The 15,823-nt window shown below is 41.5% G+C and overlaps 1 protein-coding gene across 4 annotated transcripts in view; it reads right to left on the reverse strand.

Annotated features, from left to right (window-relative positions):
- Window positions 1-7,092: 7,092 nt before the first annotated feature.
- The window catches only part of SHROOM2 (shroom family member 2), a 186,634-nt gene continuing 177,903 nt past the window's right edge, over window positions 7,093-15,823 (reverse strand). For all 4 annotated transcript variants that reach the window (XM_025183134.3, XM_006120196.4, XM_006120197.4 and 1 more), the window contains 2 exons: window positions 12,589-12,861; window positions 7,093-10,141 (listed from right to left, as the gene is read on the reverse strand). In XM_025183134.3, the coding sequence (XP_025038919.3) occupies window positions 9,875-10,141; window positions 12,589-12,861 (540 nt within the window). In that variant the 3' untranslated portion in view covers window positions 7,093-9,874. The remainder of the gene's footprint in view (window positions 10,142-12,588; window positions 12,862-15,823) is intronic.

A 15,823-nucleotide genomic window follows, 5' to 3' on the forward strand; every position in this document is an offset into this window, starting at 1 on the left:
TGTAGATGGAGCTTGGTCCTGCCTTGAGGGCGGGGGGCTGGACTCGATGACCTCTTGAGGTCCCTTCCAGTCCTATTATTCTATGATTCTATGATTCTATGGAGGAATGACTTGGCTTCTCATTATCACTCATGAGTAGCTGTGAGACACTTCTAAATAGCATATGTTCCTATAAAAGAGAATGGAGTAAAGGAATCAATAGAAAACTCCATCCATTAACAATTATTTTCAAAAAAATTGTAAACCATCCATGGCATTACATAGCAATTTCACAGTTAGATGACAGGACAATGTTCAAGTGCCATCTTAGCAAGAAACCTACATGGTCTCTGGGTTATGCCATCTGGTCACTAGCAGATCAATTTGTAAAATCATTGGCTATTGACAGATCAAAATATTTCAACTGATCTCTGCCCTGTCTAGGTCAATTCAGTAGGAAATATTTTACTGTGGAGAAACTTATAAATATTAGAAAGATGCAATGTAAATATAAATGGATTATGCAGAATGTGCAACAAAAAATTAGTCTCATGAACTATAAAACCATAGAAATTACAAATCATAACACAAGGAAAGAGAAATGTCAACTGTTCTCCAGTTTCCTGTATGCTAAAATGGAAGACACACACTTAGAAATATCATCAAAGCTGACTCAGTGGTTGGAAAGTTACACTGTAGATCCTATGCAGGTGAGAATAATTTTGTTAGGGGAGTCAGGGTTGCAAAATGTATTTGTAAAGCAATAGGTGGGAAAAATGTAATTCAACATAACACCTACCATAAAGAACATAAGAATGGCCATACTGGGTCAGACCGAGGGTCCATCCAGCCCAGTATCCTGTCTGCTGACAGTGGCCAATGCCAGGTGAACCAAACAGGTAATGATCAAGCAATCTCTCTCCTGACCATTCCTTACCCATTCTGGCTAATCACTATTAATGGACTTAACCTCTATGAATTTATCTAGTTCTTTTTTAAACCCTGTTATAGTCTCAGCCTTCACAACCTCCTTAGGCAAGGAGTTCCACAGGTTGACTATGCGCTGTGTGAAGAACTTCCTTTTATTTATTTAAAACCTGCTACCCATTAATTTCATTTGGTGGCCCCTAGTTCTTATATTATGGGAACAAGTAAATAACTTCTCCTTATTCACTTTCTCCACACCACTCATGATTTTATATACCTCTATCATAGCTCCCCTTAGTCTCCTCTTTTCTAAGCTGAAAAGTCCTACTCTCTTTAATCTCTCCTCATATGGGACCTGTTCAAACCCCTAATCATTTTAGTTGCCCTTCTCTGAACCTTTTCTAATGCCAGTATATCTTTTTTGAGAGGAGGAAACCACATCTGTACACAGTATTCAAGATGTGGGTGCACCATGGATTTATATAGGCAATAAGATATTCACCGTCTTATTCTCTATCCTTTTTTGAATGATTCCTAACATCCTGTTTGCTTTTTTGACTGCTGCTGCACACTGCGTGGATGTCTTCAGAGAACTAGCCACAATGACTCCAAGATCTCGTTCCTGATTAGTTGTAGCTAAATTACCCCCATCATATTGTATGTATAGTTGGGGTTATTTTTTCCAATGTGCATTACTGTACATTTATCCACATTAAATTTCATTTGCCATTTTGTTGCCCAATCACTTAGTTTTGTGAGATATTTTTGAAGTTCTTCACAGTCTGCTTTGGTCTTAACTATCTTGAGCAGTTTAGTATCATCTGCAAACTTTGCCGCCTCACTGTTTATCCCTTTAATGTTTTCATAGAAACAAAATTGGATGCAGTTGTGTAGGTTGAGACAGATTTGAGAGGAGCACCTGTCTTCAAACTCTAACATCTGTGTACAGCTGGTTTGGGAAAACTAGGCTTGTCCTGAATTCCAAGACATGAATCAAATTTGTGTCTTCATAAAAATGCTCTAGCTGTTATTGTCCCATATGCTTGTCTTACCTGTTGCTCTACATAAGCCTCGAGTCACTGTGACTTGCCTCCTAGCACTCTTTTTATGACAGGAGCAGGAGGTAAAATTAGAACAGTTGGCAGTGGTAAATATTTACCAAAGAGGTCACACAATTGCACCTTGTTATGTGACTGTGAAATGAAAGAGCCTATTATAAAGCAGTCGTATAAAGGGATTGAGTCATAATGGCCACAGAAGCTTGAATTCTGAATTTCCTGGTTGTGGTTGACTGAAAGTCCAACCTAAATGGTACACACATGTATTTTTCATAATAGATATAATGAGGGTCATAGAATTTAAGGCCAGGAGAGACCATTCTATTCAGATCAAACTAGATAATACAGACTATTACATTTCACCTGGTTACTGAGCCCAATAACTTTTTATGTTTGTTATGTTTTATGTTATGTTCCAATTATTAATTACCCTGACTGTTAAAAAATTGTGTCTAATTTTAAATGTGAATATCTGGCATCAGCTTTCCACCATTAGTTCTTGTTATACCTTTTCTCTGCTAAAAAAGCCCTTAGGTAACCAGTATTTTATCTCAAGGAAGATACTTAGACACTGTAATAAAGTCACATCCAGTATAAGCTGTGTGCTTGTACGGCTGCTCAGGAGAGAGTTAAATGCACCCAGCTGATTAGTAAAGCACCATTGCTAAGTGTTTTGTTTCTACAGGTGGTACACATTTCGCAAATACCTCAACACACATAGAAATCAGCACATAGATGGAAAAGATTACAGGGAACATTGGTCACATCCTATTTTGTAATGAGCTAAACTGACCAAGCTCATTATGTCTTTAACTGTAGGGCATTGACTCCAGACCTCTCAACATTTTTGTGTCTCTCTTCTATGCCCTCTCCAATTTTCAACATCCTTTTAAAACTGGACACCAGAACTGGATGCCGTATTCCAACACTGGTCTCACCAAAGCTGCTTACTGAGAGAAAATCATCATTTTCCTTATCCCTTTTTGCTACAGTATTTCCTTGGGATCTCATGCTGAGTTTCTTTCCCCCTCTGAATCCTAAATCCCTTTTCAAATCGCCTTTCCAAAATATAGCTCCTCATTCTGTAGGTATAGCCTTCATTCTTTGTTCCTAGATGTGTAAGTTTTCATTTGCCTCAATTATGCACTCCATTTTAATGGACTCACTAAGTACAGTAAACTTCCGATAATCCAGCACTTTTAGGATCCAGGGGGTGCCAGATTATCAAATATGCCAGACTATCGGAGGGGGGGGCTATGAGGGGTCTGGGGTGGTATGCCACCCCAGACCCCTCATAGACCCCCCCTTCTGATAGTCCAGCTCTGTCCCAGGTGTTCCCGATTCAGCCGCTGCTGGTCAGTTTCAGCAGTGGCTGAATCGGGGACGCCTACGGTAGAGCAGCTGGGGTGCTGCCGGGTTGGTCCGGTAGCGCCGCCCCTCGGTGCTGCGGGACAAACCAGGCAGCACTCCAGCTGCTCTGCCCCAGGTGTCCCCAAGAGCAGCTGGGGTGCTGCTAGGTTGGTCCTGCAGCCCCCAGGGACGGCACTTCCGGACCAACCCGGCAGCACCCCAGCTGCTCTGTCCCTGGCTTCCCCGATTCAGCTGCTGGTCAGTTTCAGCAGCAGCTGAATCGGGGAAGCTGGGTGCAGAGCAGCTCCTATTGCCCGGCTGCCTGGAGCACTTCTGGGTTCCCGATGGTGTCGGACCATCAGGAGTGCCGGAGCATTGGATGCCGGACAAATGGAGTTTTACTGTAATCCAAATCACTTTATGACTTCCTTAGTCATATATCTCAAATGATAATTAACAGTACACCCCACCCACACCTATTCTGGTTACCAAACACACTTTATATATGCTCAAATTGCACATAGCTCCTGAATTCAACTGCATATGGAACGCCAAATTTGCAAAGTTGCTATGATCATATACCAGCCCATTAGGAAAAATCTACTTATTTTATCGTTTCAACAATTATGATGAGAAAATTGTTTGTATTTTACTCCCTCAACCCTATCACCTCAGGAAAGTAGTTGAGTAAAATTTTGCAACGCTGCCTTACTCATGAGGCACAATGAAGTACTCTGATTTACCAAAGGAAAAGTTACACAATATGAAGTATGATAGCTTATCTTTTATTGTGCACATATGGGGATGGGCTGATAAAGCGGTGAATGACAGGGAAGATGTTCAATTATTTTCTGTCCAGTAGATCTATAAAACATCCCTCATGCGGTTTGAGGATCCTTCCTGTTTCCCCCACTCCTAAGGTCCCATATTACTGCTCTGCTGGCTGAGGAATATGAAGGACTATCAATTTGACCTTTGCTTCTTGCCTGGCACCATTTAGTCCTGCTCAGCATATCTGATTTTCCTCTGTATCTCTGAGGAATCTCTTCTGAATGCCAGGACTCCTGTCACAGCAGCTTTGGGAGTGGTCATGAACCAGTTTCTTTGAACTGTGTCTGTACACTTAAACTAAATAATGCTATCTTCTTTGGATTTGCCCATGTAATCTACAGCTGTTTGTTCCATCTGCAATACTGTAATGCAAAGTGTTACTCCAATAAGAAAAAAGCCGCACTACACGCAACCCATAAGCTAGGGAGGAAGTCCTTAAAGTGAAGGCAGCTATAGCGTGCCAAGCAGTATCTTGTGCAATACAGATTTTGTTGATTCCCATCATGATTTGTTGGCTCTTAATTCCTTCGGTACATGAAAGTTACAATATGCTTCTAAAGCTCTTTCAGAGTACATAAGGTTCTTCATCCTGCAATACTCCAGGAGATACGAGACTATCACAGCAGTGCTGATGTCAAGTCATGTATAGGCCACCCTCATGCTGGGTACTACTGCGTTTAAGCGCTTCCTCAGGGTGGCCGATTGAGGAAGCCCTTCGTAGAGTGATCTCAAGGGGTTGCGCTGAATAATACAGAATAAGGCACTGTGGACAGATGGTATCTAGGAGAAGGGAAACTCTGATTTCAGCTGTACAATGGTCGGTATGAGAGGACAGAATGGAATTGCAGCTCACAAGCCAGTCTCACTAAAATCCATTTATATGCAAAGGCTGATCTCTTGATGCTAAAGATTTACCTCTTGTGAATCGAAGTCCTACAGTGATGGGCAAGTGATGTCAGATGCAGTTGGAGGATACGATTGGAAGGCTCGAGGTACAAACCTGCATGTAGGAAGCGTGGTTGTGGTGGTCATCTGTCTGAACTAAAACAGCAGCAGCTCCCATATCCTGACCAGACGACATTTGAGCTATTACGAAAACGTGTTAAGCGGGCACGTGTTAAATGAGGAATTACTGTACCTCAGAGATGCCCTGATTGTACACATATACAAGAAAAAAGGTGACTGTGCATGCTGTGATGACCACTGGGGCATCTCACTGCTGTCTATAGCTGATAAGATCCTGGCCCACATCCTCTACAACCGTGGTCACCAGCCAGTAGATCGCGATCTACTGGTAGATCTCAGGGGCTCTAAGAGTAGCTCTTGAGCCCTCTCTGAACTGTGCGCTTGCGCAGAACATTTACATTAGATTTCCTCATTTGAGGAGCAGCTACTCACCAAGCAACAACACAGGTGAGCAGCTGTGAGGAATGGTGGGAGCTGGGAGGTCGGCCAGCTAATCGGCGGCTTCTCCTCTGCGCCTGCCCACGTGGAGCTTGGTGCACCCTGGCTGAGCACCATGGCCAGCTGGCCGGGCAGCCACTTCTCTTCCTTCCAGCCTGGCTGCCCTGCGCTCAGCCCAGGGAGGCTGCGTCTAGCTCCAGCTGTGCTGGAGCAAGCTTCCCAGGCTGAGCGCAGGATCACAGATGCCCATCTGATGGACTGTATACGACTAGCAATATCAGACTATAACCCAGACTTCAAGACACTGGCAGATACTGTTCAGTCACAGGTGTCACACTGAGACTTTGTTATTGGAAGAAAAAATATATAATTATCAATACTTGATTTTAGATTTACAAAACAGCAGAGAACAAAATGTATAATTGTAAATGCTTCATTTGACATTTAAATAGCATGAATTAAAAACAGAGCATTTATTTCATAACTATAAACGTGATTTTAATTTTATATATTGCATAATTTAAAAATAAACTGTTTAACAGAGTGTATAAGGGCTGGGGATAGCAAGTGATGGACAGGAGAATAGAGAGGGCGGGGCTCTACATTTACTTCATAATGTTTATTACAGGTTGGACCTCCCTGGTCTGGCACCTTTGGGACCTGTCCAGTCCCGAATGAGGGAATTTGCCAGATGAAGGGAGGTCAGTTCTGGCCCCTCTGCTGATGGACTCCAGGGTTCTCCCAGGTCCATCAGCAGAACTAGTTGGACTCCTTTCCAGACTTCATGCCCCCACCCAACTCGACTTCTGTCCTGGCTCCTCTCCTGGGCGCTGTGGTTCCCTGCTCCCAGCCCACAGGCACCTGCCAGCCTTCACTGTCAGGCCCTGGCCAAGGCCACTGGGCTCCGTGTCCCTGGTTGGGCTGAGTTGTCAATCCAGCCCAGGTCCTGGCCATCAGGCTCTGTGCTTACAACTGGGCTGTGCTGCTATGCCTGCCCTTGACCCATCTGGGCTGCAGAGTTCCCAGCCCCTGGTTGGCTCCATTGCCAGCCCCAGTGCTGGGCTCTTGTCTCCTCTCCTGGCTGCCGGGGCTCTCTGGTCCAGAAACTCTCTGCAGGACCATGGATATTGTTGGACCAGACAGTTTCAGACCAGAGAAGTTCAACCTCTATTATTATTATTATCTGTAAGGTATAGAAGAAAGAGGAAAGTGGACAACTTAAAACAAAAACAAATGCAAGGAGGATCAGAGAAGGGAAGAAAACTACTCAGTTCCACTTTCCTATTGATTTATATCCTTACATGGAATGCCACATCTAAGAACTACTTCCATTCTAGATGTGGGACTTAAGACTGATCAATTCTAAGTTTAAAATAATTTGGAATAAAAAAGTATTCTGATTTTAAACCAGCAGGTAAATAGTTTGCTACCCTAAATGCTATACACTTTATCTGACATGAGAGATTGCAAAGTGGACATAAATATCCAATGAAAGAGTAGATGTCTTGATATTCTGACCACATGAAATGAATGATACACTCAGTACACTGAAATATACAGTTTATTTCCTCAAAATCAAGCAATACGATTTGTCAGTAGGCAAATGTTAAGTGTCAAGCAAGAAAACTGTACACATTTTCACTCTAGGGTGCAAAATCTAAACAAGTGGAGAAACCTGACACATTCTTCACTATACAAAGAGATTTAAAATTGAGAGATGACATAAGGTGAAGCAACAGCCATCACCTAAAGATGCCAAAGGCAAAATATTAGCACCAGAATTTTTTTAAAGCAACAATATACCTATTTACAGATTTACATATAGCATTGGAAGACAGCCATCTTCCAGTCCCAATTAAGAGAGCTTTTGAGCACAATTTAAAAAAGAAGAAAGTGAGAGATGATGACTAAATATACTGCTTTGTGAAAATGACAATATATATCACATCCTCAGTATTGCTATCTTTATATGAAAGGTCTAAATAAAGTACTGTACACACACATAATGAAATTATATTATTATTCACAGTCACATTTCACATACACATCAGAGTAACCACAATATGTAAAACACTTTAAAAGGTCACAGGTAAAACAATGCACACTACCTTGACTAAACCTAAATATAATTTATTTAAGAGTGATTTAGCTTAGGGTTTCATATGGTTAAGGAGTGGGTCTAAAGAGAAAACTCACCAGTGCTAGTATCAATTAACATAGCAGCAAATATTTGTGGGATTTTGACAGAAGTCTAAAGTTTTGTAAACTGGAAGAAGAAATTAAGGCCAGATCATCAACTGATGATCTGGCTCAGTATATATGAATTAGGATCGTATAAAAGGCAAATGGTCCCTTTAACATTTATAGTTGTCTGTGAAAGGCTTGGTGTTAGAGAAATTTCGGTGCCAATTCCCTGTAATGCTAGCAGTTCACTGATCAGGAAAAAGGGACAAAGGCTATGTCTAGACTGCAATGCTTTTCTAGGATACTGGAGGTATCCCAGAAAAGTAACGCTGTGTCCAAGCAACATGTCCTCTTTTCCAAAAATGTTTTAAAAAAAGCAGACGTGCTCTTTCGCCATCCCTGTAAATCTTGTTCTATGAGGCATAAGGGAGGTGTCAAAAGAGCAGGTTTTTCTGAAATTTGGCACCATGTAGACGCGCCAAATTTTGAAAAAGCTTCTTTCAAAAGAACATCAGAAAAAGTTACACCATTTGTGTACCGCAAATGGCATATCTTTTTCTGATTTAACTCTGCCATCTAGATTTAGCCATAGAAAAGCACTAAAAGAGGCAGCTTTTTATAAGAACAGATAAAGAACCTTTTGTCAATATTACAATTCTAGAAACAGTGTAAAGAGACAATTCTCTCTCATCCTGTTTTATCAGTAATCACTTGTATTTTTCAAAGATTCCTACAGATTGGTATTCCCTTCAGCCTTAATTGTGGCTTCTGTTTATCGAAACACAGAGATAAAGGGCTTCCTGATTTAAATAGCTAAGACTTCACTTTCCCCATAAAAGTTATATCTTAATTTAGAAATAATACATGTAATTCACAGAGCAATCCATTGTGTTAACAGATTGTTAGCATGATGCAGATTATCAGAGTTTTACTGGATGGCAGTGTTACAATATCACCTCCAATAATCTTGAACTGAGAAATAGTGTCCTATCATTAAAGAGTCTATGTCAACATGTGACATGGAAAAAATACATATGTTCACAGTTATAAGCCAGAGTTAATTTGAATACTGCACTGAACTCACGTGACCTAGGAATATTTAAGTGGCTTAGGTATTTATATTGCGTTTGGGGAAAATGAGGGAAGGGAGAAAGACAAAACAGCATTACATGGGACAGCTTGAATATAATTTAAATATTTATATAAAAAGGTGAACTGTTGAACAAGCAGAAGAAAAATAAACATAGTTCAGTCTGTCCTGTTAAGTTATTGACTCTTTCCTATGCTGGGGGGAAACCCAAAGCAGCAAACAGATTTTTCTTAATAGTTCAGTTATTAAATTAATTGAACCACACAAACAAAGCATCCTCAATCCTAGGTTTTAAAATCAATTCACTTGGTAAGAAAATGTATTTACGCTAGAATATATATGGGCCCACAACTTTTTCTGTGCAATGTCAAAATAATAATAAAAATAATGTTTCTGTCTAAACCATGTGTTCTTAACTTCAGTAATGTAGATCTTAAACAATTTTCAAGTGTATTTAATCTGTAGCCAGCTGAGATAGGTTTTGAAATTATTTTCTGAAAGGAGAAAGTGAGACATTTTCTTATGTGATGCATTAAAGAAAAAAGCATCTGATGTACCAGGATCAATACGAGAGCAACCTGAATGTAATACTAGACTCATGTCACACATGATGTGACTGAAAAAAAAGCCCTCAACTTCGAGCTTTTTAAAAATCATTTGCTTTTGGGCTTCCCAACAGTTTGTACTGAAGACATCTGAAGACAAAGACGGTCACATATCTTGTTCTGAAAACCATTACTGTTTGCATGCACTACTGCAACAGACTTCACAATATATGGAATTAAAAGCTTAAAAATCTATCCTCTACTTCCTGTAGAACTTTCTATAGACTGAGAGACAAAGAACAGCTACAGAGTCGGGGATTAAAAAGAGGGTCTAAAAAATTAAATACAGCATCCAAACAATGAGAAAGATCATTATTGCTATTGTAGCTATTTTTCTTTTGTCTAACTCCCCCTACTGGACACAGATAGAAGTCAGGGTTTTCTCTTGCATACTTGGAAACGACCCAAGCATCCACTTTTCAAGTCTTTGGTCAGGCCTCAATCTCTTACTTGAGCCTTTCGGGTTGGAGACTGTCTGTCAGACATTTGAGTTGCTCCTCCCCCAGCTTGATCTTGTCCTCTAGCTCTCTCTGCTCAATGATAAGGGCTGACTTCATCTTTACAAAGTGCTCGTAATCTGCTAGGCTCTCTTCACTCAGATAGTTGGCCAGAATATCAAAGACAATGCGCTCCCGTCGGTCCAGGTTTTCCTTCAGTTCTTTTGCATCTTCATGCTGCTGAGTCAGTAGCTTCTGCTTCTCTACCAGTGTCCGCTTAAGAGAAAGAGAAACATATTACAGAGACAAGTTCGAGGTAAACAGTTTTTTGGTCAACCTTGAAGTTGGTTTTATTTGCAGGGACATGGATAGCAAGATTTATGTATGGTGGGCTGGGACTAAGGGCTTCTCTATGCAAACAGTTTGTGGCAAGTTAGGGCCACCAGCCAGCTGTGGTCTAACTGTCCATGTGGCTCCAGCTGACACATACTAATGATTTTTAATGTGCTTTGATCTAGTCCCATTTCAAAAGTAGGGATGCTAAGTCGCAATTCATAAGCTAATTGAGTAGTTGATAAGGGGGTTAGCTCCCGGAGGCAGCGCAGCCAGGACTGAGCAGTCCCAGCTCACGCCAGCTCCAGGACTGCTGCGGTTCTGCCTTTTAAAGGTAGTAAGAGCCACCAGACTCTTCTTACATTTAAAAGGTAGAGCCGCAGTGGGAGCTCTCTGCTTTTTACTTTTAAAAAAGGTTTGCTCAATCTCAGCTCACACTAGATCCCCTCCTATGCCTCTGCCCCACCCCCAGTGGAGATAGGTGCTAGGAAGAACAGGCTTTTAAGCCGGCTACCCCCAGCACTGGCTCCTGCTCCCCAGCAAGGCAGCAAGTGGGGGAGCAAGTAGTCGAATAGTGACTACTAGTGGAGTAGTGTCTTTTTCCTAGTTTTTGTAGGGGTGACAGGATAGTAGCAGAAACAATGGCAAACCTTCCTAGAAACTGGTTTACAATTTGAAGACTCCTGCTGTACAGAGGGCTAGTGACTTTGAAATCCTAACTATCTTCCAGCTTTATTATGCCCTTTAAGATTCCACCACAGCATAAAGGACCATTCAAGTCTTAAATTGCTATCAAAGACCTTTGCAAATTTGCCTTCCTGCATCAAAAACTGATCCTTGGCACTAGATCATTTCAGGAAAGATATTTCACATTTTGACAGGCATCTGTGTCTTTACAAAGCGTGTCCTACTCAGGCAAAAGAATGCACTGGGGCCACAGGCCAGCAATATAAAATCTGATGCAGAGATGTTTTTTAAAATGTAATATACAGGAATCTAAAGTCAGACTTGCAAAGGAAGCAAGACTCAGTTTTAACCATGGGGAAATTATGGCTACTGGATAATACTATATATAAGTCACTTTCCATTTCTCTGCTATTACCAAAAGGTTAGCAATGAATAACCTCCCTAGTAAAGTCCTTAAAATCTTTCCTAATAACTTACCTCTCCTGAGATGAGATTTCTATAACACACTACCATCTGGCACCAACAGATGACTGGAAAGCCATTCTTCTGTCAAATGCCTTTTTTAAAAGATTTTGTATTCCCACCCTGCCACGCCCAAGTTCTCTGCCTTTTGTCCATTAATGCATCCTGCCACTTCTCTCAAACATCGTCTGTGTTACCTGTCTGCACAGTCAAGGGTGCTTAAACAATTTACGCAGTGCTGAAAGCCACTGAATCAAACTGTAAATCATCTATATAATGGAAACCATTTCAAGCCTGGGAGTATTACTGCAACCCCAGAATGCCTGGTTCTAGCACCTAAGGCTACGTCTAGACTACAAGTCTCTTTCGAAAGAGGCTTTTACTAAAGAATCTTTCGCAAAAGCCTCTTTCAAAAGAGAGCGTTTAGACTACTAAGCAGATTTTTTTTGAAAAAGCAAGCCACTTTTTCAAAAGAGTCTAGATGCTCTCTTTCGAAAAATGACAGTTTGTATTCGATAGCGCCTTTTTTCGAAAGAGTACTGTCGAAAAAAGGTGTTATTCCTCGTAAAATGAGGTTTACCGTGATCGAAAAAACTGCCGCGTTCTTTCGATTTACTTTCGAAAGAACGCGGCTGCAGTCTAGACACAGCTGAAGTTTTTTCAAAAAAAGGCTCCTTTTTTAAAAAAAAAACCCTGTAGTCTAGACACACCCTAACTGTACAATATCTAAGGGCAATGGCTACCGATGACTGACTTGGTGCCACCATAGTATAATACTACTACACTGTAGACAGTGTGTCTGGACTGGAGCTCAAATGCAAAATCTGTTCTCTTTTAAGCATCCCACATTGCTGAGTCAGACCATTACTTTTTCTTTGTTCTCCTCCATGTGCTTTTTTCTTTCCTTTGTTAAAAAAACAGAAGGCTCATAATCTTTCATCAGGACAACTGTCCATTAGTGTTTTAGAGGGAAAAGTTTTTAAACAACCTACTCTCCTAAACCTGAAGTGTCCTGCATTCTTCAGGTCTAAGCCACCTGTGGTGAAGCCAGTCTGAATGAAGGCCAGGCATGATCAAAAGTATTAACGAGATCTAATGAAAGCAGTCTGATGTGAATTATCAGCACAGCAGTCTTCACTCCTCTACTTTCTTATCCTCCTGATTTTCAAATTAAAAAAGCCTCCCACACTGATTCCTTAAATACCAAAATAATATTCTTGCCCTTTAGCACCCTGCCTTACCCGTTCTTCAGGAGAGGCATTTTCATCCAAATTATTTAGGGCATTTTCCACCCGGGCTAGACGACCTGACAGCGACAGCAGCAAGTTGACTATTTTGTCCAGATCCCCAATGAACATCCTGAACTTGTCAAACTCATTAGGTTTGCAGACTTCTTTTACAATAGCCTCCACCTCCTCTCCTAGTGCATTGTTGGCTTGGATGTCTTCTAGGAGTGTTTCCCGAGCTTCTCGCAGCACCTGCAGCTTCCTACTGATGCTGTCAATGAGTTTTTGCTGTGGACAACAAAAGGGGAGCAAGTATTTATTAGTGACACTTGACTTAGCAGAGAGGGAGAGATTTCTCTCCATGCATTCTGTTCCAATATCTCAGGGAGAAAAGCATCAGCAGCAGTGAAAAGCGTCAATAGCAATAGGTAAAAGACCCCAAACTTCAGCATCAGACTCCTTTCCCCTCCTAGAACAGATCAGTTTACAGAACCCAAAACAAAACAGGACCCCACTACTGGAGATTCTTAGGCCTCAGGCTTCCTCTTATTGAGGTCATTAGTAACACTCACTGAGTAAAAAGAAGCAGGATCATGCCCCTGATTTGCTTTGTTACATGACAAAAACCCCACCAGCCTTTGATTCTGATTAGCAAGTGAACAGCTGACTTTATGTTTATTAGTACAAGGAAAACTATGATTATGGCACTGTGGTCCAACTACAGGTGGAACCTCTCTAGTCTGGAACCCTCAGGACCTGACCAATTCCTAACAAGAGAATTTCCTGGACCATGGGAGATCAATATTGTCTAGCAGCATTACTGATACTTCCACTGCTTATTGGGATGTTAGAGGACATTGAGGGCTAAATTAGAGCTCAATAACAGCACAGAAAACTGAAAGCTAAGACTGGTGACTGTAAAACTTTATGGGACCATGGAAAATTTGGGCCACATCCATAAAAAGTGGACATCTGGCTAACTAAAATCATTCCAGATGACAGATGTTTCTGGACCAGAGTGTTCTGGACTAGAGAGGTTCAACCTGTAGAGAAATGAAGTCTACAAAGTTTTTGCATGCACATTGCTTTACATTTCATTGCTAAAAGGGGTTTTCAGCTAAAGGAGAATTACTTTATATGGCAAGAAATCCAAGTTAGTCAGTTTTGTTTTTCCCCACCAGGGAAAAGGGAAGAAGAAAGAATCTGTTCTGTCACTCACTGGGCTCCCAGGAGACTCTCCATTTCCAACCCTGTTTTAGACACTCCTTTGTGACAGCTTAAGGGCAAATCTGCGACTCTGCTCGTTGGGGAGTTGAGAAACCAACAACATGTACAGTAGTACACAGACAATCCAGGAAGTTTTTGGAGAAAGTTGGGGATAACTTCTTGGTACAAGTGCTGAAGGAACCAACCAGGGGCCATGCGTAGCTTGACCTGCTGCTCACAAACAGGGAGGAACTAGTAGGGGAAAGTAGAGGTGGGTGACAACCTGGGAAGCAATGATCATGAGATGGTTCAATTCAGGATCCAGACCAAAGGAAGAAAGGAAAGTAGCATAATACACACCCTGGACTTCAGAAGAGCAGACTGACTCCCTCAGAGAACTGATGGGTAGGATCCCTGGGGTGCTTCCATGAAGGGGAAAAGGAGTCCAGCAGAGCTGGCAGTATTTTAAAGAAGCCTTATTAAAGGGACAGAGGAGAACACTTCACTGAAGACACTTGGCCAGCTGGCCAGAGAGCAACGAAGGGCAAGTGTTCACAGCTGATTCCTGGCCCCCATTTTTTTTGTCCTCATTATCACACTCTGTGTTACAATAATTCTTTATTGTCTCACATGTTGAGGGATATCACTCATTTAAGTCCCAAAGTTCTCTCCGCGCACAGAAATCTAGTCTCCCTTCACTTTTATGGTAGAAAGTTATTTAAACAAGAAACAAAGAATCACAAAGTTATTTAAGGAATAACAGTATCTCTGCATGAATTTTTTTGTGACCCTATTATATCTGGAGCTTGGGAAAGTGAGAGGTATGCACATTCCTGTTACCTGTTCATTTAGGAGAGCTTGGAAGCATTCTGGAATTAAAAAAAATTAGGACACAACCTTTTAGATGGACTTTCAGTTTAAGAGCCCACTCTGGCAATTCATCACCATGGCAGAAGACAAGACATCCTTTGGAGCTCACTATGACTACTCCTTAAATCAGCTTCAAATTTTCAAAGCCAATTACTGCATAGTGAAAGTACTCTCTCCTTCTCAAAGACTGTCCCCAAAGCACCCTCTCTGAGCATAATCATTCTTGGGGTGGGGGGCTGATGGTGCTAAGTAGACTATGGAGACAGAAAGCTAGGTGGTCCACGTTAACACATGGCATACAATGCTGTTTGATTCCTATTACTTCCTGCCAGGCTGAGCCTGGCTCCCTGCTCCAGGCGTTGTGACCTAGCACACAGAGTTGCAGTACTTCTCAGTTTTGGCCCTGTTGCTGCACTGTCATTGTAGAGGAGGGGGGAGGCCAAACCTGAGTTGTGCTGCAATTCCATGGGCCAGGTAGCAATGTCCAGAATGGGAAGCCAGGCACCAAGTCCACAGAACAGCAACTGCAGGAGCCACTGCTGGGAAGCAGGGTTAGAAGGAAGGTGAGTTTTTTCCATTTTAAGGTTTTTTTATGGTTTTCCCCTTTTATTTCAAATTGTTCTGCATTTGCGATAAAAACACAGGTCTGAAATAATTTGTGCTTTCTATAGCCCTTCCTGTCAGAAGGTCTCAAAGTACCCTCAAAACATAGCTCCTAACAATCCCTGGGAGGTAAGTATTATTTCCATTGGATAGAGGGGAACAGACTTCCTATAGGTCATGCAGTGAGTCACAGTCAGAGCAGAACTAGAGCCCCAGTCTCCTGAATGTGTGTTCTCTGCTCTTACCATGCCACCTCCCTAAACATTTTTCCTTGGGCTGGGGTCTCATCTCCTTATGTTGCCTTTCTGTAAATAATAGTAATATTTCAAATTGTTAGTGTCAATTTCTAACGCAGGCTACATTGTCTAAGATGGTAATTATTTTCTAGTGCCACTTTACATTTTTGTTTTTCTTTTAAGTTTCTTGATTTCAGGGCACACTCATATGAAACTCTGATTTCAACTAACCAATTGAATATGTACAATTAAACAGAAACCCATCTGTTTCCTAGGAATATGGTACTGACCCTTATACTGTATATAGGAAGGTATAGCCAATCTTCAGAGTTACA

The sequence above is a fragment of the Pelodiscus sinensis genome, chromosome 1, assembly GCF_052426305.1.
Source record: "Pelodiscus sinensis isolate ZL-2025 chromosome 1, ASM5242630v1, whole genome shotgun sequence".
NCBI classification, from domain to species: domain Eukaryota; kingdom Metazoa; phylum Chordata; order Testudines; family Trionychidae; genus Pelodiscus; species Pelodiscus sinensis.